Genomic DNA, 27,899 nt, shown 5'->3' on the forward strand with positions numbered 1-27,899 from the left:
GGCCCCATACAGAGTCCCCTGGGCAGCTGGGCACAAAGGCCGGGTAGAGGGGAAGTGGGGGGGAAGGTCTCCTGCATCAAAGAAGAGGCGGCCCAAAAGCCCCCAGTTGTGGAGCAGCCTGTCAAGGCTCTGCTTTGGGACAGACTTCCTGGACAGAGGCCAACCCAGGCAGGAAGGGGGGGATCCTGTACGCACACACACACTCACAAACACACACACACACAAAACACACACACACGATGCTGCCATTTACCGATCAAAGTCAGGATTGCCTACTCAGACCGGCAGCAGCTCTCCAAGGTCTCAGGCAGAGGCCTTGCCCGTCACTTCCGACCTGGTCCTGGCGGAAGGAGCTCAGGGCCTGTCAGGTGGAGCTTTCCCCCCCCCCCCCACCATCTCCGGACTGAAACCTAGTTCTAAAAGAGCCAAGCTTTGTAATATCAGTGAAGACATTGTTGCACGATTTAGAATCATAGAGGGACTTCCTGGGTCATCTAGTCCAACCCCCTGCACTGTGCAGGACACTCACAACCCTCTTGCTCACCCACTGTCACCTGCCACCCCCTTGAGCCTTCACAGAATCAGCCTCTCCGTCAGATGGCTCTCCAGCCTCTGTTTAAAAGTGTCCAAAGGTGGAGAACCCACCACCTCCCGAGGAAGCCTGTTGCACTGAGGAACCGCTCTGACTGTCAGGAACGTCTTCCGGATGTTGAGACGGGATTTCTTTTGCATTAATTTCATCTCATAGAATCCTAGAGATGGAAGGGACCTCCTAGGTTATCTAGTCCAGCCCCCTGCACTGTGCAGGACACTCACACCCCTCTCGCTCATCCACTGTCTCCTGCCACCCCCTTGAGCCTTCCCAGAATCAGCCTCTCCGTCAGATGGCTACCCAGCCTCTGTCTAAAAATCTCCAAAGATGGAGAACCCACCACCTCCCGAGGAAGCCTGTTCCACTGAGGAACCGCTCTGACTGCCAGGAACTTCTTCCGGAGGTTTAGACGGAATTTCTTCTAATTTTAGTTTAAATATTTAAATATAATTTTAGTTTAATTACTCTTTATTGTATGTTTTAAAGTAAAAGTGCTTCGCTCCTGCCGGGAGGCTGGCACCGGCGTGCCCAGCGTGCCTTTGGCCCGGCAGCCGCTCCGGGGCGGGGCAGGATTGGGGACAAGGCGGGCGCTGTTCGCGGGTCTGGCGTCCGCCCACCGGCCGGCCCCCTCCCTCCCTCCCTCCCTCCGTTCGGGCTGGGCTCGGGGGAGGCGGGGCGGCGCGACTGGACGGGAGCGCCTCGGGGAGTCCCGGGCGGCGGCGGCGGCGGCGGCGGCGGGGAGCGGCGAGCGGCGAGCGGCGGCTCCTCCTGCAGCATGGTAAAGGCGCGCCAGGCTCGGCGGCCGCGGGCACGGGCAGGGCAGGGGGAGCAGGGCGCTCGGGGCTCGCGCTGACCCACCTCCCGCCCGGGAGGGGGAGGAGGGGGAGGCATTTGGAAGGCGCTTGGAGACATCGTCGGGCAGGGAAAGGCGGCATGGAAGAAGCAGCGCTTCTTTTGGGGGCCCGTTAAGAGTGGCCGCCCGGGGGTGATTCCCCCCCACTCCACAGGCAGCCGGCGGAGGGACCTGGGCCATCCATCCACAGAGCTGTTCTCATAGAGCAGTTCTCTCTGGGCCCTCCCAGGAAGGAAAGGCGACGGGAGGTTGCTTGGAGACTCACTGGGGCAGGGGAAAGCGGGGTATAAGACCCAGCGCCTCTTCTTCTTGGGAGCCAGCATGGGGGCAGCCTCTAATCTGGCCAGCCGGGCGGGATTCCCCCTCCTCCGCCACAGCTGGGGGCCCCGGGGGCCACATTCAGTTCTTTCACCTCTCTGCTGTGGGGAGAGGAAGGGAAGGGGGTTTGGAAGCCGCTTTGCAGCCCCCTCAAGTAACAAAAGGTGGAGTACCAGAAACCAGCTCTTGGTCTTCTTGGATCAGGGCCCTTCTTGAGGAGACCTTGAAGAGACTCAGAAGGTGTTCCTTTGCTCCACTCTGCAGGGAGGGTGTTTCAGGGGGTCAGTGTGCAGCAGAACCGCTAGACGCTCAGGATTGTGTGTGTGTGTGTGTAAACAGGCTAATCCTGGCCTTGCCGGGTCTTGGAAGCTAAGCTTCCACTTGGGAAGCCCCAGGCCAGCTGCCCAGAGGCCACCTCTGAATCTCTTGCTTTGAACACCCTGTGGGGCCACCGGAGTCAGCCGTGACTTGACAGCACAACAGGGGATGGGGGGGCTCCAATCTAGCTGTCCCACAACGGGAGCTTAGACTGCGCAGGATGCCTGCCTGCAGTGGGGGGCGGCATTTGCAGCCCTGGACTCAGAGCTGGCCCGAAAGATGCCAGACACCCGGTCAGGAGCTGAGCTGCAGCATCCGCTCGTGGCCTGACCTGGCCTCCGGATGGTTACAAGGCCTCCTCGCAGGGCGTTCAAAGCCGCTGAGCACGGCAGAGGGCCGGAGAAGGCCACACTGGCTGGTCCAGCGAGGAGGGACGTTGTCTGCAGCAGGGGAAACAGGAGGCCGTGGCCCTCAGGCCCCCACAATTTCCTGCCCCTCCTCGAACGTGAGGCTCGTTTTCCCAAGCTGTTGGGCATTCTAAAAGCGTGGCATAGGCAGCAGAGGGGTATGAGTGTGGCTCCGTGGAAGAGCTCTGCGTGGCACGGTTCAATCCCCGGCATCTGCCATTAAACTAACAGGGCAGCAGGTGATCTGGGAAGCCTCTGGCTGAGAGCCTGGCCTGCAGCTGCCAGTCTGAGCAGACAAGACTGACCTTGGTGCACCTGAGTCCGTGTCAGGCAGCACCAGGTGTGTTCATGAGGATGGAGGGGGCTGCGGCTCAGTGGCAGAGCCTTTGCTTGGGGGGCAGAAGGTGCCAGGAATGTCCAGTTAGCAGAATCGGATGTGTAGATCAGGGGTGGGCAAACTGCGGCCCTCCAGAGGTCCATGGACTACAATTACCATGAGCCCTGCCAGCGAATGCAGGAGGGCCACAGTTTGCCCACCCCTGGTGTAGATGATGAAAAAGACCTCCATCTATATAGACAACCCCCCCCCCCGGCTTTAATGGGCTGAGGGTCTGACTCTGCAGAAGGGAGCTCCTCGTGCCAGCAGGAGATGACGTGAGGAGATACGGCCATTAAATACAGCTGCAACAACAGTTATTATAATAACAATAAAAGCGTAGAAACAAGATGCAGTAAAAACATTCTGCTAAACTGAGGTCTTGATTGGGGGATTGGCGGTCCAGTCCAGTCTCACTTCCTGGCAGTGAGGCCAGAATTTCTTGGAGGCGTGTCTCTTCCTTGCGGAAAAATTATTGTATTATTTCTTTTATTTGATTAGGTTTTTATACCGGCCTTCCGTACGGCTCAGGGCGGTTTACATACAGTGTTGCGGGGGGGATACAGGGAACGATCTAACATATAACATAGAAGTAACATCAACCATCATCCAGCCGTGGTTCTGAATCTTAATCAGCAACAATAGAACAGGAACGATAACGTCGTAGATAGAGGTCAGGCTGGTTCAGGCCGTGGGTGTCTGAGGGGGGAATCGATGGGTGTTCTTGGGTGTCGTCAGGCCTCTCGTGTCCTGAAAAGATGGCGGGGGTACGGGCGGGCGGGGGGGGGGGGCTGAAAGCGGTTCAACATCGATTTGCCCGAGACACAAAGAAAAAGAGCGATTGTGTTAGGAGTTTCACCGAATTCTTCACTGGGCAGACCAGAAAGATTGTCAGGCGTGGCGTAATAAGCACCTGAAAAAGCTTGTACGGCCGTGGATTCCCCCTCCCCAGCAGGGTTATTTGGGAAATGCTGAGTTTCCTGTCCAGGCCAAACTGTTAAGGCCTTTGGGAACAGTGTCAGTGCAGGGAATCTTTAGGCTGTGCTAACTGGACCCATGACTAAGCTTCCCTTCATATGGACCTTCTGTGAACTTCTTTGCCCTGACAAAGGGTCCTGTGGAACCCAGAGGCCGCCAGGTTCCTTTGCTACTCTCCATTGGGTCAGCGAACAAGTTCACTTTGTCTGTGGTCTGCGTGGATGCATTTGATGGAGCTCAGTTGTGCCTTGTGGGCGTCGAAGCTGGGCCTTAGAGACAATCTCTCCTTCGATATTTTCCGCAGCTCCAGTGGCATGGAGGGTTTTTGGGGGCGTGGGGGGATAGGCCCAAAAACGCAGGCCCCCTCCTCCTTTCAGTGCCTGCCTGGAGGAAAGGACGCTTTCTCTCTTTCTCATCTAGAGACAACAGCGGGGAAACAAAAGTCTGGCTCCAAGCAGGCCATTGAGGGCTGCGGAGATCCTCAGCAGCTGCTTGGGAAGGGAGGGAGGGCGGGGAGCTGGAAACCGCTGAGGTCAAGGCAGCCGCCAGGCCCGGCCTCCTGCCAGCGACAGGGAATGATCTCCGGGAGAGAGACACACACAGCAGCCTGTGCCCCCTCTGCCCTGCGGGGTCCAACCCACCCGCCCATTCCCTCTGGACCGAGGCTCCTTGTCCTGAGCAAGGGGGCTCCCCTGGCATCTCGCAGTGGCACGTGCCAGCCAGGCTTCCTCGGGCATTGCTGCAGAGCGCCTCCCTGCAGGAGGGCAGGCCCAGAGGGGCAGGGCTGGAGATTCGAGGAGGGCTGGGGGGTCCAAACGCCTCCGCTCAGCCTCCGGGCTTCTGGGAAGCAGGACTGGCCGCGTGCAATGCAGAGCGGGTGCCGGACAGCGGAATCATCAGCTTTGCAAGACAGGGGGAAAAGCCACCACCAGGCCCCTTTTGCTCTCCTTGCACGACTCCCGAGGCTGAACGAGACCCATCTGTGGAGGATTCCAGCAGAGGATTTCTTCCCAGAAATGTCAAGGGAAGCAGGAGTCACGGAAGGGAGGGAACTGTCAGGACTGGGGAAAGACGCCCGTTGTCTCTCACAGCACAAAAGGAATGCTTCTGGACCTGGGGCAGAGCTGCTGCAGGATGCCCCAGGTTCGGTCCCCGGCATCGCCCGCTGAAAAGACCATACCTGGAGGTGATGTGGAAGACCTCTGCCAGAGACCCTGGAGAGCGGCTGCTGGTCTGAGCGGACAACGCCAACCCTGAAGGACCAGCAGTCTGATTTGGTACAAGGCAGATTCATGTGGCCCAGTGGCCAATCTTCTGGCCACCACTGAGAAAGTCCTGATTCTCAGTTCAGCCCAAGCAGGCCTGAGCATCTCTTCTCCATGAGGATGGCACTCAGTTGTCAAGAGAGGTGTGGCTGTTTCTCTCACGCCTTTTTAAAGGTCTGGGGTCTGGAGCACCTCATCGCCCTCTTTCTAGGGCATCAGATAGGGGTCCCAGCCTCCAGGTGAGACCTGGGGATCCCCCAGAATTAGAGATTAGTTCTCCTGCAGAGAATGGCTGCTCGGGAGGCTGGGATTGAGGCCGTTGTGCCCCACTGAGGTCCCTGTCCTCCCCAGATTGCTCCCCCAAATCTCCAGGAGTTTCCTAGCCGGACCCCCTCCTCCCACCGTGGCCGTGGAGGGCGTGGCAGTCTTGGCATCGGACGATGCTCTGCGTTAGCATTCCAAGCAGAAAGGAATAGGCTGCCTAAGGAGGTGGTGAGCTCCCCCTCACTGGCAGTCTTCAAGCAAAGGCTGGATACACACTTTTCTTGGATGCTTTAGGATGCTTAGGGCTGATCCTGCGTTGAGCAGGGGGTTGGACTAGATGGCCTGTATGGCCCCTTCCAACTCTATGATTCTATGAAAGTGCACAGAAGTCAGAAGGGAAGGAAACAGAGGAAGCCCCAAAACTGTTTGTGGCCCCCCACCCCCAGGAAGGGCCACGTTTGGGAAGCAAGTCGACTTTGAACCTCATTTGAGCATCAGCCTTTTCTGTCTGGGGCAGGGCCGCCCTTCCGTGAGATGCTTCCCTGCTTGGGAGGAGGCCTCTGGCAGCAGCCTTTCTCCCTGGCTCCAGATGCTTCTCTCACGCTCCCCTCGCATGCATCGGGCTCCATGCCCCGGCGCTGGCTGCTGGGAAGAACGTCTGGGCCGCCGAGCAGCCGGGTGGCCCCGCAAGAGCGTGGGCAGGGAAAAGGAGCACAGAAGGGCCAGGCCCAGAGGCCACGTCGGGATGTCCCGGAAAGAGGGGGCCACGGGTGAGGCTGAGCAAAGGTTTGGCTGGGGAGCTGCAGACGGATGTTGGGGGCGCTGCCAGGAGCCCTCGGGACGGAGGCGACCCCTCGGAAGGGCAGCAGGGAGAGGGGCCTGAGGAGGCCTGTCAAGGGAATTCAGGAGGGGTTGCGTCATGCCGGAATGTGACAAGGAGTTCATGCAAGTTGTGCCTGAGGAATGGAAGCGTTTGTCTTTCCCTTTGCCTGGCTGCCGCCTGAAGTCCCAGGAAGGAGCCGGCTGGTTTTTGAAGAGCCGTGAAAGAGCAAAGGAGGAAACAAAGTGAGTCGACCTGCTTGCGCAAGTTAGGAATCTAAAAGGTTGAGCAGCAGTAGAATAAGATTAAATATTGAAATGCAGACACTCATTTCAACACGTGTGCACATCTAAAACTTAAAAACATCAATGTGTATCATGTTCTGTTGCCCAAATCCTAAACCTTTTGATGCGTGGATAAATGACCCGATGACCACATGCGTTTTCCAACCCCCGTCGGGGTCTTCTTCAGTGGCCTAATATCTAAATGCACTCATGGGATGTAACAATGGAGGCTGTACGGTGGTCAGCTGTGCGAATGGAGAGGCTCCCACACTAATGAAAAGTGGCCAAATATATCTCTTGGGGCCTCCATTTAGAAGTTAATAGCAGGTTTGGATTCCCCGCTCCTCCACATGCAGCCAGCTGGGTGACTTTGGGCCACTCCCAGTCCTGCTCGAGCTGTTCTCACAGAGCAGTCCTGTCAGAATCACTGGAGGGAGAGGGGGGTTGAAGGAAAGCTGGCACACCCCAGGGACATATATTGTGTGTGTGTTGTATTACGTGCACTCAAGTTGCTACGCGCAACTATGAATTAATATCCTCTCGTCTAAAACATCCCATCATGAACAACCTTTTTCCCCAGTTTTTATTCAGAAGAGAAACAACTTTTGTGTAGAAAGGAGAGAGAGAGAGAGAAACCTAACTGTCTAGCTGGCTGTTATCTGCAGTCATTCTGTTCAACTGCTGTTCCGGAGGCAAGCAGGGAGGAAGTGGGCGCAAACAAGCAGGAAGTCTCAGGACACTGGGGGAGACAGTTTGAAAATCATCAGGAAGTTCTTATCCCGTCTGTGCTGAATTCCCTCTTATGCTTTAGGATGCTCTGGGCTGATCCTGAGTTCAGCAGGGGGTTGGACTAGATGGCCTGTATGGCCCCTTCCAACTCTATGATTCTATTATTCTATGCCCCCTGCCGGACACCCCTTATATCCTGCGCACTGCAGGTCTGGCACATTCCAACAGAATGTGTGCATTTCCTCAATAAATACAGGAGCTTATTAGTGGCTGCCAAGTCCTCTGATGGGGCTATGGAGAAGCCATCCTCCTGGAATGCAAGAGAAGCAAATTATGGGTTGTCACATGCCCAAAAATGAATCCACACAAGGCCGGTATTGTGTGCTCAGGCCGGCAGTGGCTCTCCAGGGTCTCAGGCTGAGGCCTTTCCCATCACCCGCTACCTGACCTTTTAAACCGGAGATGCCAGGGATTGAACCTGGTCCCTGACCTTTGCAACCTCCCATGCTTTGGAGCAGGCCTTGGGCAGCACTTTTCCACTAGGAGAAGATGAGAGAGCAAGCTCACCTGAGAGGCAAGGATTTTCACCCGTCTTCGGGACAACAATTTCCACCTTTATGGCTCAGGTTGGGCTTCAGTGCCCCCCCTGTGGCCCCTGGCCACCTGGGCTTTGGATGTGCAAACCGAAAGAGGTTTCCTCAGCCTGTTTTAGGAGAATCTTTGCAATGCTTCTCCCTTCTCCCCAGCTGGCAAGCTGGGCTCTGTCTTGACTTTGAAATCCGAGGTCTCAAGAGGCGACAAAATAATTCCTGGCCGTTGACATCACTCCATGGCAGACCTGCCTAAAATGACCTCCGCTGCCCTTTGCAGGGCGGAGAGTCCGGGCCCTCCTCTGGAATCCCACCCCCAGCCACCGGTCTCAAGGAGAGCTAAATACGGACAGTGACCTCTTCCAGGAGTGACCTCTTGCAGCTGGCCCGAGAGGAGGCTTTGTTGTCCTGTGGAGCAGAACTGAACTCCGAAAGGACCCCGAAAGGGACAAGTTTGAGCCAGTGCACACAACTGGCTCTCAGGAGTCATCCTTAAAGTACCCATTTCTATGAGTGCGAATGCCAGCCCCCTTACCCCGCCCCCCAACCTCGTCCTGAAGACAGCACAGACCTCAGTTCTCATCGGCTGAAGGGAATTTTGCCACTCAAAGGCTTCTCCCCCAAGTTGATACCACAAATCTTGTTGGCCTCTCAAGGGATCCTGGGGTGGAATCTAGCACTTCCTGGATGCCTGAGGCTGATCCTGCACAGAGAAGGAGGTGGGACTTCCCACTCAGAGTGGTTTCTCAGTGGAACAGGCTTCCTCGGGAGGTGGTGGGCTCTCCATCTTTGGAGATTTTTAAACAGAGGCTGGAGAGCCATCTGACGGAGAGGCTGATTCTGGGAAGGCTCAAGGGGGTGGCAGGTGACAGTGGATGAGCGATTGGGATGTGAGTGTCCTGCATAGTTCAGGGGGTTGGACTAGATGACCCAGGAGGTCCCGTCCAACTCTGTTAGTCTATGATTCTATGACTCCACCCCAACCTCAGCCTGCAAGCCTCTACCATTGTCTCTACTATCCGGTTCGTCTGTCTGTTTGTGCCTAAAAATACAAACTGTTGCTGATAAGGAACGCCTCTACCATCCTCTCTGCTATTGCTGCTCATCTGTAGACTGTGAAGTTCAGCTCTGCAGGCAAAAAATCCTCCTCTGAGGGAGGGCAGGACTTTGAGGCATTGCATCGTTTTTGAGGCCCCACCTCTAAACCCCCTCATGCGTGACTCCTCAAAGGGATTGCCTACGCAGGCCCAGAGACTCCCCTGCCTTGATCTTGGAAGGAAAGGCTTCCCTCCCCTCAGGCAGGGGCTGTCAAAGGTCTGAAGGGGAGAGGGGGGGGGGTGCAGAATCCTGAGCAAGAGCACCTATTGGCCCTGAGAAGCGGAGATTCCACCAATAGGAGTCTTTGGAACATTCAGCATGTGTCGTTGGAAGTATGAATCACATTTTATGTATAAAACTAGATTTAAAGCCCGTTGTACTGGTAAATACAACGGGTGCTAGAAAGGGCGGATGGGAGTGTTTTCACCGGGTCCAGAAACACACCTGGGCCCTTTTTGAGGTGTCCTTCTAGGCCCGGGTGAAAGGCCTCCTTCCCCCCCCCCCCCCTCGCCCACTGCAGTCTTCCTGCCGGGCCTAGAAGCACACCTGGGGCCTTTTTGAGGCCCCGGGTGTGCTTCTGGGCCCGGTTGGAAGGCCTCCCTCTGTACTCACACTGTCGTGCCTGGGCGGAACTCTGTCCTGTCCTGCCAATTGGAAGGCGTGAAGCCAGACCAGCCCCGCTCACTCTCCGCCCACTTAGCCCTTAACCAATTATTTATACCGCTCCCCGAGTGGTTTAAAGACGTTTTTACGTTATGATATTTTCTAATGTTGCAAGTCACCACGAGACTGGTGAGTGGCAACTCAAAAATCTAATAAAAGAAAGAAAGACATACGATCTTTCAAATGCTTTCAGTTGTAGCCAGACCTTTTGGCATGCAAAGTGTTTTCTCAGTCACTGAGGAATCTTTTCAGGGGATCGACATGTTAGCATTGGATGACTGTGTCCAAGGGGGGGAGGTGCAGGCCCACCCACATGTGCAGCTGCAGCCTCCACCGTCTCCCTTTGCAGGTTCCCCTTGGGATGCCACGGACCTGTGGGCGGAATGGGCAGAGAGCTCGTATCCAAACACAAGCCAGTATTGAACACCACCGTAGAAGATCTGCCTGCAGTGACTCCAACCTGGCTGTTACACTGTAGATTAGATTCAAGTGGGTGACCATGTTGGTCTGAAGCAGCAGAACAAATTCAGAGTCTTTAGGAAGTGGGTGAAGATAGTTTTGTTTAGAAAAAGAAGAAGGAGCAGCGTTGGGGTTTTTTACCCTGCCTTTCACTGCTGGAAGGAATCAAAAAGTGGCTTCCCATCACCTTCCCTTCCTCTCCCCACAATAGACGCCCTCTGAGGTAGGTGAGGCTGAGAGGGCTCTGAGAGAACTGCTCTGTGGGAACAGCACTATCAGGCCTGTGACTAGGTCACCCTGCGAGCTGCGTGTGGAGGAGGAGCAGAGAATCAAACCCGGCTCACCAGATTAGAAATTGCTGCTCTTCACCACCACACCACACGGGCTCTCTGGGAGTGCAGCTGATGAAAACAGCCCTGAACTGTGATTTTAAATTTTGGTTTTGTGCATTTTTATGTACCTGATGTCATTTATTTATATTGTCAGCCATTTTGAAGGAAGGCAGGGGATCGATAAATGTTTAAAATGCGCTCGCTAAATAATTGCCCCTTTCCGAGGACAGGTCCGAGAAGGCGGCACCCACAGGGCAGGGTTTCCCCGTCCCTGGGTGCCTTGTGACCGGCCCTCCCTTCTTGCCCGCAGGACCCGCAATCCCTGGACGCGGCCGTGCAGAACACGCTGTCGGGGCTCTACCCGCCCTTTGACATCACTGCCCCGACCGTGCTGAGCCAGCTCTTCCGGGTCCTGGAGGCCAGATACCACGGGGACGGACTCTGCTGCCTCCTGGACTTCCTCATCCCATCCAAGCGCTTGCTGGAACACCTGCGCCAGGTGGCCTGCGTGAGTGCAGCTGGGGGTGGGTGGGGGGAGGCACAGGCTGGTTCTGAGGGGTGGGCTGAAGCAGGATGCTGCTACGGTTAGCAAAAGGCGGGCCCTGATCCCTTCACGCCTTCTCTGACGTGGCCCCTCTAAAGGGAAGGGCACTCTGCACCCCAAGGTGCACCTCTTGGCACCTGGAACAGAGGGCTTTGCTGGTTTTAAGTCAGTGGGTAATCAATAAGTATCGTATCCCTCTACCACCCCTTCCTGGAGGGCTCAGCTAAGCAAGGAAGTTTAAAACAATCATAATAAAATGTTTTATTATATATATCTATGTATATATTCCTATCAAAATTCATCCCTCTGAGGATTGCACGGAGCCTGGAGAGGTTGCCTGTGGGTGGATGTCTGGCAGGGAGGCCCAGGCATTACTCTTCCGGCCTCAGCCGTGGCCTGGAGAACAACTCTGTTTATACTCACACTGCACCTGATCTACAGTTTGCACGTACTCACAGGACAATTGCACTCTGCGTGCTTTGTATGTTTATGCAATTCTGGCAGGGGGTTGAGCTGTCACAGAAATTGGGGGGGGGAGCGTGGAGCGGGAGGGATCAGCCATGTCGCCCCTTTCTTGCCCCCCACCCCTGTGGGCCTTCCTCTGCCGTTTGCTTCCCCAGCCCGGGAGAATTCCCAGGGGTGGTGCTTAGCTGGGTTGGTTTCCTTTGAGGCAATGTCATGTCAAGAGTGGGGCTCCCCACCTCAGGGCCGGGCACAGAATTGCCCCTGAGGTTCCTACCCCAGAGACCACCTCCCCCGGGGGTGGGCAACCTCTGTCCTTCAGCCGTTCCAAGGAGAAGGCGTAGACACTCTGGCATTCTGTGGTCTTTACCATAGAGACTGGGGGAGTTCCTAGAGTGACATGGGGAGGCTGTGACAGCACTTCCAGCAAGGCCCTCCCACCCCAGATCCTCCCCCCAGAGGTTCCTGGGTCTGCCAGAGCAGGCTCGCTGGCTGACCTTGGCTAATGACGGATGCTCAGCCCAACCTACCTCGCAGGGTGGTTGTGAAGGCAAAAAAGAGGAGAGGGGTGATTTGTAAGCCACTTTGGGTGCCTATTGGTGAGAAATGTGGGGTAGCTATAGATTAAGCAGATAAACAAATGCCTATGTGCTGAATGGGCACCAAGCTCAGACACGAGAAACGAAACCTTGCTAGTCGTAGCACCTCGGCTGGCTTCCCTGCGACGGATCCACAGTACCCTTCTCCTCCCCGCACTCCTCTCCTGTCCGTCTCCTTTGGACCAGATGTCCCCCAGTTGTTTCTGGCGCCTGGCCCTTGGCTGCTTCACAGAGGGGAGCTGAGCCGGCAGCTGTAACAGCACCCCCCCCCCCTTCTCTTTCCCCCAGGCCCCCTACTCCAGCCGTGTTTTCCTCCACGAAGGCTGGCCCCTGTGCCTCCGCGAGAAAGTGGTCGTCCACCTCGGCCCCCTCAACCCGCTCCTGCTGCGCCCCGGGGATTTCTACCTGCAAGCGGAGCCCTGCGGAGAGCAGTCGGCCTGCTTGGCCGTGAAGCGTCTCTCCAGGGACCTGACCACCGTGGAGAGGGTCCCCATCTCGGAGGCAGCCTGCGCCATGCTCTTCACCCAGGAGTGGCTGGAGGACCTCAACCGAGACCTCGGCAGGCCGCAGCTGCAGAACTGCCTGGTGGCCACCAGCAACGGGATCGTCCCCGTGCCGTGGAGCAAGATCGTGACTCCGGAGTTTGTCAGACTCTCTCCAGCTGAAGAGCTGGTGGGCAAAGGCTTCCCGGCCCCCCCAGCGTCTCCAAAGCGGACCGGCGGCACTGCCAGGGAGGTGAGCGCTGCTCCGAGCAAGTACCCAGGCCTCATCAAGGTGGACCCAGGAGTGTGGAGGAAGTCCGCTCTGTTTGTCGTGCCGAGCTTGTGCGACATCATCAGTGAGAACCTGGAAGGGGAGTACGTCAACCTCCTGGGCTTCTCGGAAGAAAGGAAACCGGACCTTCCTCCTCCCACGAAGACGGCAGCCACGCCACCGCCTGGAAGAGAGCAGTCCCCCGAGGCCAGAGAGGAGCTCGCTCGGGTGGCGGGAGAGGGCGCAGCCACAGAAAGCTGGGCTTGTGGGAAGGGGGATGGCTCGGAGGAAGGGCCCTGCACACCCTGCCTGCGCAGGAAGCTGAGCCAAGACCCCGCAGTCCCTGAGGCGAGGTGCCGGTATCGGGACTCCTACGTGGCTGCCCTCCAAAACCCCGTCTGCTTCAACTCAGGACTGATGGCGGCCATCCTGGAGGAGATGGACACAGCGCAGCCGCCCTCCCCCTCGGAGAACACAGCCCCCCAGGCCCCGGAGGGGTCAGGCCAGGCCACTCCCAGGAGCCTCTCGGGCTGTCCAAACAAGGGAGGCGAAGCCGAGCAGCTGGCCAAGCCTGCACACGGGAAACTTCTGAAGCCGCCCACGGAGCCGTCAGCTGCCGGCGGCAGTAAATTCTCGTTCCTGAAAGGCCACCGCCTGCAGGTCTCCTCGGGGGGCGGCTTGTCCGTGGCGGAGAAAGCCAGCAAGGGACCGGAGGGGCCGCGGAAAAGGGCCACCCTCGTTTGCTCTCCCAGGACGGCCAGAGCCAAGCAGGCGGGCGGGAAAGGTACAGGCGGAAGCCTCCGTCAAACGGGCTCTGAGCGGGCAGGTCGCCAGAGGCTGCTTCTGCCATGAGGTTGATCCGTGGCTTTTGGCGTGCCGTGCCCCCACCCCCTGACCTCGCCCACAATGGGGGGACGGGACAGCCATTCTTCCTCCGTTTCAAAAGGCCTGCACAATGGAGCTCTTCCGGCAGGCTTTGGCCTGGGGGCAGTGAATGACAGAGACTCACTCCTTCTTAAGGGCCCTCCCCAAAGTCACTCCAAATGGGAAACGGGGAGGTAGGAACTAATATTCTGCGTGAGACGGGAGGCTGGACCAGGTGGGCCACGGGGCTGATCCAGCAGGGCTCTTCTGAGGGTCTGCTCTTTTTAAGTGTGAAGGCCAGCATTATGTCTGCCCTTTGTTCCTTTGGTGGGACGGAGGGTGGGTGCAGGTGGCCTCTTGGGACAGCCCATCCGTACAATTCCCTAACTCCGTTTCTTCTTGCTCAGGGACCAGCCAGGTTGATGCTGTGCCTGTGGAAGTCCCCGCTTGCAGGAGCCCTGAAAGTGCCAGGGAGGGCATTTCTTCCGAGGAAGCCCTTCCTCCTGAGTCCGGATCCCAGGACAAGGACCTGTGGGAGGCACCCAGCCCTGAGCTTCTGTCTTCTGGGATAGCGTGTCTGCCAGGTATTGGGAACCCAAATACGCACACCTGCAGCACACCAGGGAGGGCCTGAGGCTCAGCGGAAGAGCATCTGCTCAGCGCACACAAGGTCTCAGGCCCCATCTCCCGTTAACAAGACCAGGTGGCAGGTGATGGGGAGACCCTCAGCCGGAGACCCTGGAGAGTGGCTGCCGGCCTGAGCAGGCAATGGTGGATGGAGCAGACGTCTGACCCAATAGGAGGTAGAATCCAGTGTTCAGGTCTCCCGCACACCACACGCCCAGTCCAGCTGCCGACAACAGCGCAGAAGGAGAAGGGCTGGGCTTTTTATACCCAGAGCAGCAGCAGGAGCCAGAGCCAGCACTGTACAAAAGTCAGGGTTGTTCCCCAGGCCCTGCTTTCCTGCCCTTTGCCCATGCTCAGAAGGATTTCCAAAACCAGCAGCCATGAAACGCATTCTGTGAATGAGCAAGGGGCACCCTAACCTCCTGGCCACTGCTCCTTCCACCTCTCTCCTTCCGCCGTGCCGCAGCCCTTCCCACAACGGACCCCACAGCGGTGCCAGGAGGGTCAGGCGGCAGGAAGGCGGCAAGTCCCTTTGAGTCTCCAGTAGGGAGAGGAGTGAAATATAAACAGAACAAAAAGGGGAGCGGGTGAATTATGGGGACAATTAGGCCAGGGGTGGGGTGTGGGGGGTGTATCTTGGCAAAGAGAATGTGGATGGTGCCTTTCAACAAGTGGCTCATGCATTGCCTGTGCCTCGACTTCCCCCTGCGTTTCAGGCAGCACAGACCGGCTCGGGAGACCCCTCCTCCAGATCACCACGAACAACGCAGCTTGGAAGGCCCCCTGGTGCTCCGCCCAAGAGGTGGCGAGCCTCCTCCTCTTCCTCACCTCCCTGCCCAGGTAAGCCCCTCCAGGCCCCCATGAGAATGAGGCCCACACCTTCCCCCCCACCCCCCACCCTTGTCTGAGTGTTGTGGCCATGCGATGGTCTCCCGCTTTTGTGGATTCCCAGGGGAGGGGGAGGCGGGAGGGGGAATCTACGTGAAGACCTGTGTCTTGGGCTCCAGTTTTGACAATGTTTTGAGGAGTGCTCAATAAATGAAATCTTTTGCTTCAAAGTTGAGAGTTTGGCTGGCCTCGACCACAGGCCCGGCGGAAGAGCTCCGTTTTACAGGCCCTGTGGAAGTTGGCAAGTTCCACCAGGGGGGAACCAGGCTCTTTGGGGCCAGGGATCCTTAGCTGGTTGGGATTACTAGGTCACAGCGCTCTCTGCATCCCAGCCGCCTGGGATTCTCCCCTGTGATTCTAAAGAGGCAGCCAAGGAGATTCTTGGAAGCAATTCCCTTCCCCAGCTAACAGAAGCCCAAGAACAAAACTTCCTGTGTCTTTCCGAAGTTCCAGCCAAGGAAAAGGGTTTTGCGTCCTCCCTGGCTTTCCTTTCTGGAGCGGGTGGAACTCCTCTCTCAGGATTCGACAGAAGCAGCACAAAGAGGATGGCCAGGACCAGTCGTCAGAACCAGATGCAAAATGCTCCTCTCGACCATGAAGCTTTCCTTTCTCTCCCCTGGGTTTTCCTTGCCTCCCAGCCTGGGAAAGACATCCCGCCAAGCGTCTCCTTCCTTCCCTCAGGAAAGCAGCACCTGACGCAGGGGTGACGGTTGTTCTCGATGCCCGGAAAGAGCCGCTGTCCCCGGCCCTCTCTGCCGCACTGGACTCCGTCCAGGTAAGCCCAGGTGGGGGAGGACAACCAGGGTGCCCCGTGCAGAGCGGGGGAGGGGCCCCTTGTTTTGCAAATTACCCGCTCTGCCGACGGTTTTCCCTTGCTTCCTTTTCCTGAAGTGTAGAGACAGGGGGGAGTGTTCCCGAGGGTCCTCTGTGGCACCATTTCTCCTTCCCCGCATCATGATCAATGTTTGTTTGTTTATAATTGAATTTATATACCGCCGTTCGCCAAAAGATCACACGGCGGTTCGCAGTAAAATATAAAATCGCAGTAAAATCACATAAAACCCCGTAAGTGCCCATTATTACAATAAAAAGATGGCATTCTACTCTGTGACTCTCCCTGCTTGTTCCGAGAGAGGTCAGACGTTAGTTCCGTACGAGAGAGAGGAGAGGAAAACTGGCCGATGGATAAGGGATCTTGGGTGGAACCCGGGCTCTGCCCTGGCTGGCTCAGCCTCATCGGATCTCTTGGATGGGAGACCTCCATCTGCTTGGCATGCAGAAGGCCCCAGGTTCAATCCCCGGCAGCATCTCCAGTGAAAAGACCTGGCCATGATTGGCCAAACATCTGATTCAGCAGAAGGCAGCTGTGTATGATCCAGACGCGGAGGGTTGCAATGGCAGGCCACCTCCGAACAGCTCTGGTCATTACTGGTGGGCTGCAGCTTAATGGCCCTTCCCACCACGATGTAGGGCCCTCCTTCTCTCTGAGGCTCAAGGAAGATCGCGTTGTGTGAGTCAAGGACCACTGGCAGGACGGGGCAGCAAGTGGAGAAGGCCACAGGGCTGGGGCTGGTCTGATGGAATAGCGGCTGGAGAATGCTTTCCTTTGCTGGGGGACAGAACGTGCGAAGGGCCTTCATTCAGGAGAGGCAGGCCCGAGGCCAAGGAGGGGTTCATGAACGTCCCAGTTGCATTTGAGATGGAAGGGACCTCCAGGGTCATCTAGTCCAACCCCCTGCAGAATGCAGGAAACTCACAATGGCCCCAGTTCCATGCCCAGATGGTGTCCCCCACAAAGGAACAGAATCCCTGGCCAGTCTGGCCTGGAGGAAATTTGCTTCCTGGCCCCCAAGTGGTGACCAGCATATCCCTGGACAGGCAAGGGAGGGCCACAAGAGGGCCAAGCATGGACACAAGCCCTTCCTGCCCACCCACCCTGATCTCTCTTGCAGAAGGCCTCGCCGGGCGCCATCCGTGCGGTGCTGATACTGGCAGAGAAGGAGACCACCGGGCCCCATCTGGACAAGTCCCCTGGCCTGCAGGTGAGGCCCTCAGGCATTTGGATTGGAAGAGACAATGTGTTTGCTCCCCCCCCCAGCCCCATCCCAGTATCATTCCTTCTGGCTCAGCCGTGAGTTTATAGCAGGGGTAGTCAAACTGCGGCCCTCCAGATGTCCATGGACTACAATTCCCATGAGCCCCTGCCAGCATTCGCTGGCAGGGGCTCATGGGAATTGTAGTCCATGGACATCTGGAGGGCCGCAGTTTGACTACCCCTGGTTTATAGGGTCTTACATTTCAACAGGTGGTGCTTTCCCCCATAGCTGCACTTACGAGTATCAAAAGACTTCCCCTGTGGAATGGCTGCCTTTGTCAAGCCATCAGAAATCAGCTCTGGTGGATGTTCAGGCAGCAGCCTGAGCCAGGGCGGCAGGGACAACTCTTAGGATCCTTTCCAGCGGCCCCCTGAACTTGGGCCCCCTGCACACACATCCTGGCCACAAAGCTCTCCCGTGGTAGACTCATAGAGTCCAACCCTTGCACAATGCAGGACACTCACAACTGCCTGCCCACCCAAAGTGACCCCAGTTTCATGCCCAATTGATCCCTCCACCAATAAAATCTCCAGAATCCAAGCTGGCCTGGAGGGAATTCACCCCCCCCCCATCCCACAGCGGCAATTAGCAGTTCCCTGGGTGTGCAAGGAAGGGCCACAGGAGACCAACATTGGCCCATCCCTTCCTGCCCACCCACTCACACTCTGCCTCAGTTCATAAAACCAGCATTTCTGTCAGGCCACTATCTAGCCTCTGCTTAAAAACTTGCAAAGAAGGAGAATCCACCACTTCCAGAGGAAGCCTGTTCCACTGAAGCACCTCCCCTCACTTCCTGCCTGGTACCTTTAAGGGGAGATGCTGCCGGGGATTGAACCCGGGAACTTCTGCATGCCAGGCAGAGGCTCTGCTCCAAAGGCCCAGCTCTTGGTTGGCTCCTGGAAATGGTATTGCTGCCCGTGCCACAGTCCCTAGCGGGTCCCCTGTGGCATTTTGCAGAGTAAAGGGCCAAGGTGTAAAATGGCTGCTCTCAGGCACGGCTGGTTCCACTCGGGGCCCTTGCTGAGGATGGGGGGCTGTAGGACGGAAGGGGCACAGCGGACCCTGCCTTTCGGCCCCCCACTGACTGTCTTGCTGTATCCCCCTTGCAGGTGGAGCTGCTGAGCTCTCTCAAGGCACTGAGCCGCCATGTGGACAGCAGCCAGCTGACCCGGACCCTGGAGGGCACCTTCCCCTATTGCCACACCGAGTGGGTTCAGTACTTCCAGGTGTCTGTCGCCATGACCACTCCCCCTCCTTCCTTCCTCCCTCCCTCCCTCCCTCCCTCCCTCCCTCCGTCCTTCCTCCCTCCCTCCTTCCTTCCTCCCTCCCTCCCTTCCTCCCTCCCTCCCTCCCTCCCTCCCTCCCTCCTCCCTCCCTCCCTCCCTCCTCCCTCCCTCCCTCCCTCCGTCCTTCCTTCCTTCCTTCCTTCCTTCCTTCCTTCCTTCCTTCCTCCCTCCCTCCCTCCCTCCTCCCTCCCTCCCTCCCTCCGTCCTTCCTCCCTCCCTCCCTCCCTCCTTCCTTCCTTCCTTCCTTCCTTCCTTCCTCCCTCCCTCCCTCCCTCCTCCCTCCTTCCTTCCTTCCTTCCTCCCTCCCTCCCTCCCTCCCTCCCTTCCTTCCTTCCTACCTTCCTTCCTTCCTTCCTTCCTTCCTTCCTCCCTCCCTCCCTCCCTCCCTCCCTCCCTCCGTCCTTCCTCCCTCCCTCCCTCCGCCCGCCCGCCCTCCCTCCCTCCTTCCTTCCTCCCTCCCTCCCTCCCTCCCTCCCTCCCTCCCTTCCTTCCTACCTTCCTCTCCTCTCCTCTCCTCTCCTCTCCTCTCCCCCCCCCCCATCTCATCACCCAACTGAATTTGCAACTTTCTTGTTCTGCATCTTTGGGCAGCAGGATCTCCGGCAGGCTTCCTTTGAAAAGCATTCTGGATCCCAGATACCTCCCTGTGCTGGGGGTGGTCTGTCAGGGGGTCTGTCCAGACCCCTCCCCCCACCAGGCAGCTAGACGAGCACTAAGGATTTGCGGGAGGGATCCTGCCCCCGCCAGCCAGAGCCAGCCCAGCCCCTCCCACTGTGCCCGTTAGAGAAGGTGGGTCCTGGGAGTGGCCCCCATTTGCCCCCCTCTCTAATCTGTATCCCGCCCTTCCCTGCCAAAGTAGGCTCTGGGCAGTTCACAAAGGTTGTTAAAACACTGAAGAACACTGTGAAATTTCCATTGTGCTCCTCCTCCTGCCCTCTGTTGGAGTCCAGCCGGCCAGTAAAATATGAGGGGGGGGATCACAGTGCCCTGACCAAGGTCTCTCCCTCCCACCAGAGGCCTCTGTGTCCCTCCATTTGTCAGCCCTGCCTGTCTCCTTCCTGGGGTCTGATGGGGTCCTTGTCTTGTTTCCGCTCTGCAGAAGCTGCAGCCCTTCGTGGGTGACCTCCAGAAAGCCTCCCAGATGCTTCAGAGCACCATCCAGGAGCTGGAGCAGAGGGACCAGCTGAGGAGTCTGCAGGTAAATGCCAACATGAACGGCCGAGCCCCGGAGCTGCAGAGGGACCCCCGCTGCCCTTGCGCAGGCTTTGAAGGCTGTGAAGCCGGACAAGAAGAGGGCTCTCTGCCAGCAGGCGTCAACCGGCACAGCTCCATAACGGGGCTCTTCCGTAACTGGATCCACTTCCCACTAAGCATCGGAGTGCTTTAGGTCAGAGTCATTATGTTCGGACCGGCCAGAGGAGCCCGGACGGCAGCCCTTGTCTCCCTTCTGCGGAGCAATTTGGGCTGGGGGGGGCCGCTGTCTTCCAGGAGCTGCTGATGGGCTCTTAGTGCCCCCCCCCCTTAGAGTCCGGCACATGGCTAGGGAGTCACTGCTTCCTCATAGCCTGCCGGCCCCTGCCCTGGGGAAATCCCTGGAAGGCCTCTTTGAATCTGATGCAGCAGGAAACCTCAGAGGGGGAAATGTATTTCTGGCCTTCAGAGAGAAAGGGGGAGGGGATGTCTCTGGGTCTGAGAATATCTGAGAATACCCAAGAATACTAAGAAGGCAGAGCATCCCTGCCACAGACATGAGAAACTAAGAGAAGCCCTGTTGGAACAGGCCAATGGCCCCTCCAGTCCAATGCTCTGCACCACACAGTGGTCAAAACCCAGGGGCCAGCAGGCTCCCCAGTGGGGCCAGGACTCCATTAACCCCCCCCCCCCCCAAGTACCAAGAAGACAGAGCATCCCTGCCCCAGACAGAGTTTTCCTTCTGTACCCTGTGGCTCATGGCCACTCATGGGCCTCTGCTCCAGATGTTTCTCCAACCCCCCTTGAAGCAGTCTGTGCTTGTAAAAAGGTAAAGGTCAAGGTATCCCCTGTGCAAGCACCAGGTCATGTCTGACCCTTGGGGTGACGCCCTCCAGCGTTTTCATGGCAGACTCAATACGGGGTGGTTTGCCAGTGCCTTCCCCAGGCATTACCGTTTACCCCCCCAGCAAGCTGGGTACTCATTTTACCGACCTCGGAAGGATGGAAGGCTGAGTCAACCTGGAGCCGGCTGCTGGGATTGAACTCCCAACCTCATGGGCAAAACTTTCAGACGGCTGCCTTACCACTCTGCGCCACAAGAGGCTCTGTGCTTGTAGCTCCCAAGAATTCCCTGTATGAATGACTCTTTGGTTTAAGAAGGACTTCCTCCAACCTACCGTTCATTCAAGTTCCCACAAGTTCTTGTATTGGGAGAAAGGGAGAAAAGGACCTTTTCCTGATTTGTATACCTCTATCACGCCGCCCCTCTGAGTCATAGAATCATAGAAGTTCAGCACCCCTGGAGGAAACGTCAGTTTCTGTTGGTGGACTCTTGTTCTCTGTAGGCTTCCATAGAATCCTAGAATTGGAAGGGACCTCCTGGGCCATCTAGTCCAACCCCCAGCACTATGCAGGACACTCCCCACCCTCTGTCCTTGTTTCTCCAAGCAAAAGAGTCCTGACCGCTGATTAGACAGGCCTAACCTTGGTGGACAAAAGGTCTGATTCAGTCTCAGGGAGGCTGGTCTGAAGGTCCGTTGAAGGGTCATGGCGAGGGGCTGCTGCTAGGCCTCCAGGGACGTGACGTGCGGCTTCTGGGTCCTCGCAGGAGGTGGTGCAGGAAACGGAGCGGCACCAGGGGCTGATGCAGGGCGTGCTGTCCAACAGCCAGCTGCTGAGCCTGCAGCGAGAAGGTGGAGCCACGCTGGCCCGGCTGAGGAGGGAGGCGGCCCGACTCAGCTTCTCCCCGGACGCCAGGTAGGAGGGCACAGGGCTGGGCGCAGCACGAACTCTGGGGCTGGTGGGAAGGCAGAGAGCCCACGGGGGGAGGGGTTGGAGCACCAAGGAGGATCTGGGGGAACCAGGTTCGAATCCCTGCTCTGCTGTGGAAGCTTTCAGGGTGGCCTGGGGCCAGTGACAGGCTTTCAGCTTCACCTACCTTTCAAGGTTGTTGTGAAAATGAAATGGAGGAGAGGAGAAGGATGTCAACCTCTTTGGGTCGTCACTAGGGAGAAATAAAACTGCCACTAACTGAGGGGAAGCTCCACTAAAAGGTCATCCAGAACAAGTGAGAGGGGATGCTGGGACTAGATGGACCACTGGCCTGATCCAACAGGGCTCTTCTGAGGTTCTTGTGAAGGCCTCGGCTGGCCCCTGGGTGAGACGGGAGGCTGGACTGGAGGGACCCTCCCTGGTCTGAACCAGCAGAGTTCAGGGTCTTAGGAAGGCCTTGGCCTCTCTGCCCTGTTTGTGGCCCTCCAGTGAAACTGGTTGGCCCTTGGGTGAAACGGTGTGCTGGACTAGATCCAGCAGGGCTCTTCTGAGGTTCATATGAAGGCCTTGGACTCTCTGCCCAGTTGTTGGCCTTTCAGGGAAACCGGTTGGCCACTGTGAGAGTTGATGAGCCTGACTAGATGGGCCCCTGGTCTGACCCAGCAGGGCTTTCTGTCCTGGGCACATTCAGGCAAGGCAGTGACCGGCTGCTGTCCTCCTCTGTTGTCAGGAGCAGCATCGACTGTGCCCTGGGCCTCTATAATCTGGTGGAGGAACAAGTGCACACTTTGGTGACCAGATCCAACAGCCGCTTGGAGCACCTGCAGTTCCTTAGGAAGGTCCGGGAGCTGGAGGCTGAGTTCCACAAGGTCAGTGTGCCCTCCGGGGCCCGCTGGAGAGCCACGTGGCATCGGAGGCTGGCCAGGGAACTGCCCTGCTTACCTGTGGGGTCCATCCCTCAAAGGCTCGGGTGACGTTTTGCAAAGTATCAGACTAGATTTTGACTTGGAGCTAGAGTCTGTTGCGAAAAGACATCTGTTGTCTTGAGCAGAAATTGGCTACATAAGGCAGGGAGGGCCACTGAGGGAGCAGAAGGTGGAGACAGGGTTCTTAACCCTTTCCTTGCCTGCCATTTGTCCACCCTGACCTGCCCCTTCTCCCAAGCTACTCTACCAGGACGTTCCACACTCATAATGCCCTTTTAGTGTGTTTTTGCATCTGGATCTTCCTGTGCAGAACAGGAAAATCTGCTTCCAAAGCGCATTGAAAGTGGATTATCTAACTGTGTGCAGAATGACAGGTGCACTGCCTGGATGGGAAAGCAGACGAAGCCTCCAAGGAGGTTTAACTGAGCAGAAAAGCCGCAGTTGCTTCGTCCCCCTCTGCTGGCCTTCCTGCTCTCATTGGTGGCCTTTTTATAATGTCTCATTTGGGACCCTGGACTCTGAGCCTCTTGTTGGGCTTGTGGGGCCCTCCTGTGTCACTTTGCGTATGAGGCGTAAGGATGTGCCACTGGCCACCAAGACAGAGATCAGTCGTGCCATAGTATTCCCCATTATTAGGTGCCGTGTGAAAGCCGGGCAGCTTCGGCGCAGGGGGAAGTCAAAGCAAATAGGGAAATGACCCACAGCCATGTCAGTGTCACGGGACAGTTACCGACCCCGTGCTGCTCAGCTGTTGTTCCTCAATTGTCCCGAACAACCAAACCAGACGAAAGCCCGGCAAACGTTGGAGGAAGGGGGTCTTCCCAAAACATCGGCTCAAGGGCTCCAAACCGGGTGCGGTTCATGCCGAATTTTGGCTCATGAGCCAGACTGGGTTCATCCCTAGAGGTTCAAATGAGTAGCCATGTTGGCCTGAAGGAGCACAACAAAATCAGAGTCCGGTAGCACCTTTCATAGAATCATAGAATCCTAGAATCATAGAGTTGGAAGGGGCCACGCAGGCCATCTAGTCCAACCCCCTGCTCAACGCAGGATCAGCCCAGAGCATCCTAAAGCATCCAAGAAAAGTGTGTATCCAACCTTTGCTTGAAGACTGCCAGTGAGGGGGAGCTCACCACCCCCTTAGGCAGCCTATTCCACTGCTGAACTACTCTGACTGTGAAAAACTTTTTCCTGATATCTAGCCTATATCGTTGTACTTGAAGTTTAAACCCATTACTGGGTGTCCTCTCCTTTGCAGCCAGCAGAAACAGCATCCTGCCCTCCTCCAAGTGACAACCTTTCAAATGCTTAAAGAGGGCTATCATGTCCCCTCTCAACCTCCTTTTCTCCAGGCTGAACATTCCCAAGTCCCTCAACCTATCTTCATAGGGCTTGGTCCCTTGAGACCAACAAAGATTTATTCAAGGCGTGAGCTTTCGAGTGCTTGCACTCGAAAGCTCACGCCTTGAATAAATCTTTGTTGGTCTTAAAGGTGCTACCGGACTCTGATTTTATTGTATCCCTAGAGGTGAAAATTCCATCACACAGACTGGAAGCCAATTAGGGAAGGATTTCTTCAAGTTTCCAAAACTGAAGCACATTTTGGAGGGATCAGCATGGCATGGAATGGGCTTCTGTTTTCATTTGGTTTCCTGGGTGTAATTCGGGCTGCTTATGAAATCCGTGACCAGACTCTGTGGAGACGGCTCATGGGCCCCAGTGGCTGGATTCTGATGCGTTTTGCCACCTTGATTTAGATCCATTAAAAGCGCTCTTTTTAATAAGGTGAATGAAGGTGAATGAGTGAAACTAATTACAGTGACACAAGCAAGATGAAATGAATTTAAAAATTGGAGGCTCTCTGCAGGTGTGACACGGTGCAGGTGGATTTCCTAAGTGTTGTCGCTTTGCACGTATTGTAGGCGTTCTGTGGCCCAGTCTCCTAAGACATTTATTGGTCTGAAAAGCTGTCGTGGCCTCAGTATGGTTAAGAAGGGGCAATAGTCCCTAGATGCCTTAGTCTTAGCAAAGGTTTAGATATGCTTGTTTTGTTGTATCTTCAATAAAGAGATTTTCTTCAACAAAGTGTGCTTACTGGGAGCAATCATCTGGACTCTCACTTAGACTTTTCTTTCTGACCTGGCTGCTGTGGGAGGCAGGGCTTCAGTCTCTGGGAATTGGTGCCTTTAGCAAACTCTGTGAGCTGCAGGGGGCGGAGAGTTCTCCTGGGCAGAAGAGCTTTGGCCCCTGAGGGATTCCAGCACCTAACTCCATGTGCTTCTGTACACAGCTCAATTTGTGGATGGAGGAAGAAGGGGCACTGGAGCTCCATGAGGTGGAATCCGCAGAGGGCAGCCAGCAGAGCACGGAAGAGTCTTATCGGAGGTTTAAGAAGTTCTTCAAAGAAGCCTCTGTAAGTTGGACCGGGAGGAAGAGACAGGCTCCAGAGGAGGAACTGATTAAAATACTGCCTGCGCTCCCAAATCCTTCACTCCCCCCCCCCAAGACCATGTAGCCTCGCTTCATATGCTCCACACCCCACTGGGCAGTAACCTTTGCCCCCATGTGAATGAGCAGGAAGGGACATCTGTCACTTGGGCTTCTCAAGTCTTCCCACCCTTTCCGTGACATCCTCAGTTCTTGCACCAGGTAGACAGCAGACCTCTCTTCCTCACTGGCTGTCTTCCAGCCACAGTTGGACATCCTGGACGCTTGAGGCTGATCCTGCCCTGAGCAGGGGGTGGGACTAGATGGGGGTGGGACTAGATGGCCTGCATGGCCCCTCTAGGATTCTAGGAGTCTAGTTCAGCAGTGGAAGGGGCTGCCTAAGGAGGTGGGGAGCTCCCCCTCACTGGCCGTCTTCAAGCAGCGGCTGGACAGATCCTTCTCCTGGATGCTTGAGGCTGATCCTGCACTGAGCAGGGGGTGGGACTAGATGGCCTTCATGGCCCTTCCCACTCTGGGATTCTAGGAGTCTAGTTCAGCAGTGGAAGGGGCTGCCTAAGGAGGTGGGGAGCTCCCCCTCACTGGCCATCTTCAAGCAGCAGCTTAACAGATCCTTCTCCTGGATGCTTGAGGCTGATCCTGCACTGAGCAGGGGGTGGACTAGATGGCCTCTGCGGCCCCTTCCCACTCTGGGATTCTAGGAGTTCATCTGATGAAGTGTGCATGCTTCTACCTACCTTCTACTCAGGGCAGTCCACATCGGACTGGTCTCCTCTTTCTTCCCTGCTTAGGTCCACTACGGCCGGGGCCTCTCGCTCTCCAAGGAGGCCGCCAAGGTCCAAGGGTCCGGCTACCCAGAGATGGAGGCCTTTGAGGCCGCCAAGGGGGCTTTCCAGGCCAAGCTGACCGTATTCTACATGGAGATGGAGATGAGGGGGGCGGAGCTGGAGACACTCCTAGACCTCTACAAGTTCCGTGACAAGGTAAATGTGGAAGACCATGACGCCTGACCATTTATTTATATGGAGTGGGAAGGGATCTCCTGGGTCATCTAGCCCTTCCAAGTCTATTATTCTAACCAATCGTTGGCTGGATCCTGTGAACTAGCCAATGTTAATGATGTTATTGTAATTACCCAATCCGAGGGCTCTGCTTAGGGCCAATCACAAGCTTTGTATTGTATATCAGATCTGGTGTTGGGCTTAGTTTAGTTCAGTTGCGTGTGATCTATTAAAGAGCTGACGTTTTGGCGCACGAGCGACTCCATGCCTTGTTGAGCCCTGCTATTTGGCGGAAGTTACCCCTTGCTAGAGGAAGTGAAGATGACTCCTGTTTTCTCCCACAGGTGACCCAGTTTAATCTGGACTGCAAGCAGCGCCTGGCCCGGTGGGCGGCCAGAGAGGGTGAGCCCCGGAGCCCGGAGGCCCTGCGCCGGTGGGAAGGCATGCTCCAGCTGCCCGCTGAGTTCTCCCCTGAGAAATTCCAGCACATGAAGGTCCAGGCGTCCAGCCTGCGGAGTGGAAAGGGCCTCGAGGTGTGGGGTGAAGCTTTCGAGAAAGGCCAAGAGGCCAGGCAGATCCTGGAAGGCTTGCTGGCCCAACACAAGGAGAACCAGGAAGGCGGAGCGAGGACCTCCGGAGAAAACGGTGCCCCTCTTAGCTCGGATCCCAACCCACCTCCCGAACGCCTGGGTGAGGATTCCTACATGGAGGGGGTGCTGGGGAAAGCCCAGGGCCAGGAGCGCCAGCCGGAATTCAACATAAAGGGACTGAGGAGGGATGGAAGTGGCTCTCCGAAGACTCCTTCCCATGGTGCAGGGACGGAGCGGGGCGGGGAAGGCGCCTCTCTGGCTTCCCTGCAGGCGGCTCCTCAGAGTGGGGCTCCCGAGGGCCAGTGCCCCAGCAAAGAGCCCCCAGAAAGTCTCTCCACGCCCACCAGCACCCCTCCTCCTTTAAGGCTTCCCATTGGCCCCTCTTGCCCGAAGGCTAGGCACATGCCCCAGACCTGGGAGGACTTGTCCCCCAATGACTGGACGTGCGTCACCGTCCCTCGGAGAGGCCACCGTGGCCGGAGGAACGAAGCGGCCCAGTACTTCCAGCTCTCCCGACATGGCAGCTTTTCCTCGGAAGACACGGATTCCCAGAACTCCACGGAAGAGTCCCTGGGCTCCGGCGCGACCTTAGCTGTGGATCCTGCAGGCCCCAGAGCCCTGAGCATTCTGTACTTGGAGAAGCAGAGCACGGCCAGCCTGAATCAAGTGGGCTCCCAGGACCTGTGATGAGCCCAGCAGCTGAAGGGCCCCAATTCCGCCTCATGGGTTGCAGAAAAGCCGTCTTGGCTTTGGGCTGGGATTTGGGCTCCGTCTCCCAGGCCAGCAGCTCTCCCGTTACTCTGGAGTCGAATGCCAAGGGCCGTGCTGAACTCAGATAGCGTCACTCACAGCCTGGCTTCCAAGCTGGCCAGGATGCCAGCGGCGACTTTCAGATGGAGCATTTCCCCCTTTTCAGATACCCAACTGGTGCGCGTGTTTTTTTCCCTGCTTCCCCATGACGTCATCCTGCCTTCCTCCGCCAACCCAAGACAGCTGGTTTCCCCTCCCCAAAATGCTCTTTTTTTTTTTTTAAGCCTGGAAAAATAATGTTTTTCTCTGCATGGTGCTACGAAAGGGTACTTTTCACTGTGCGTGGAAGAGAAGGCACCCCATTGTGTTCAGTCAAAAGGGATCCTTCCTCTCCTCTCCCACCAACCGTCCATTAAGGGCTTTTTTGGAGGAGAGGGGTACCTTTTTATCTCTCTCTCTCTGCTTCCCCAACGAGTCCCAACTGCAGGAGAAATGGGGCAGCTGGAACCTGGCTTTTCCAAATATGCCGTGTTCTTTCATATATCAATAATAAATAGATCTTTATTTTTCTAACCTGCTCTTAGCATCCATCAATAAATCCGTCAGACTTTAAAACCGTATTCTGCCTAACCAGCATTTCAGGATCCCAACCCGTCTGCCAACTAATTAAGTATGGAGGAGGGTCTCCTTTGGGGCAGGTCTTCAGTAGCCCTGGTGTCCTGGTGGCTGTTTCCTCGAGGGGGGGGCAGCCCATGAGA

The 27,899-nt window shown here is 56.6% G+C and overlaps 1 protein-coding gene across 2 annotated transcripts; it reads left to right on the top strand.

Annotated features, from left to right (window-relative positions):
• Window positions 1–1,258: 1,258 nt before the first annotated feature.
• KIAA1755 (KIAA1755 ortholog) lies at window positions 1,259–27,714 on the top strand. Of its 2 annotated transcripts, none has more exons than XM_077336092.1 (14): window positions 1,259–1,370; window positions 10,657–10,854; window positions 12,240–13,488; window positions 13,976–14,152; window positions 14,912–15,035; window positions 15,765–15,858; window positions 17,036–17,125; window positions 18,289–18,405; window positions 19,565–19,663; window positions 21,266–21,414; window positions 22,160–22,298; window positions 24,646–24,768; window positions 25,592–25,783; window positions 26,146–27,714. In XM_077336092.1, exons 1-14 carry the CDS (start codon window positions 1,368–1,370, stop codon window positions 27,076–27,078), a joined length of 3,687 nt encoding a protein of 1,228 aa, XP_077192207.1. In that variant the 5' UTR covers window positions 1,259–1,367; the 3' UTR covers window positions 27,079–27,714. The 2 variants fall into 2 exon arrangements, with proteins under 2 accessions (XP_077192207.1, XP_077192208.1); XM_077336093.1 differs by having other exon boundaries at window positions 17,039–17,125.
• Window positions 27,715–27,899: the final 185 nt, after the last annotated feature.

The sequence above is a fragment of the Paroedura picta genome, chromosome 4 (assembly GCF_049243985.1).
Source record: "Paroedura picta isolate Pp20150507F chromosome 4, Ppicta_v3.0, whole genome shotgun sequence".
Taxonomy (NCBI): domain Eukaryota; kingdom Metazoa; phylum Chordata; class Lepidosauria; order Squamata; family Gekkonidae; genus Paroedura; species Paroedura picta.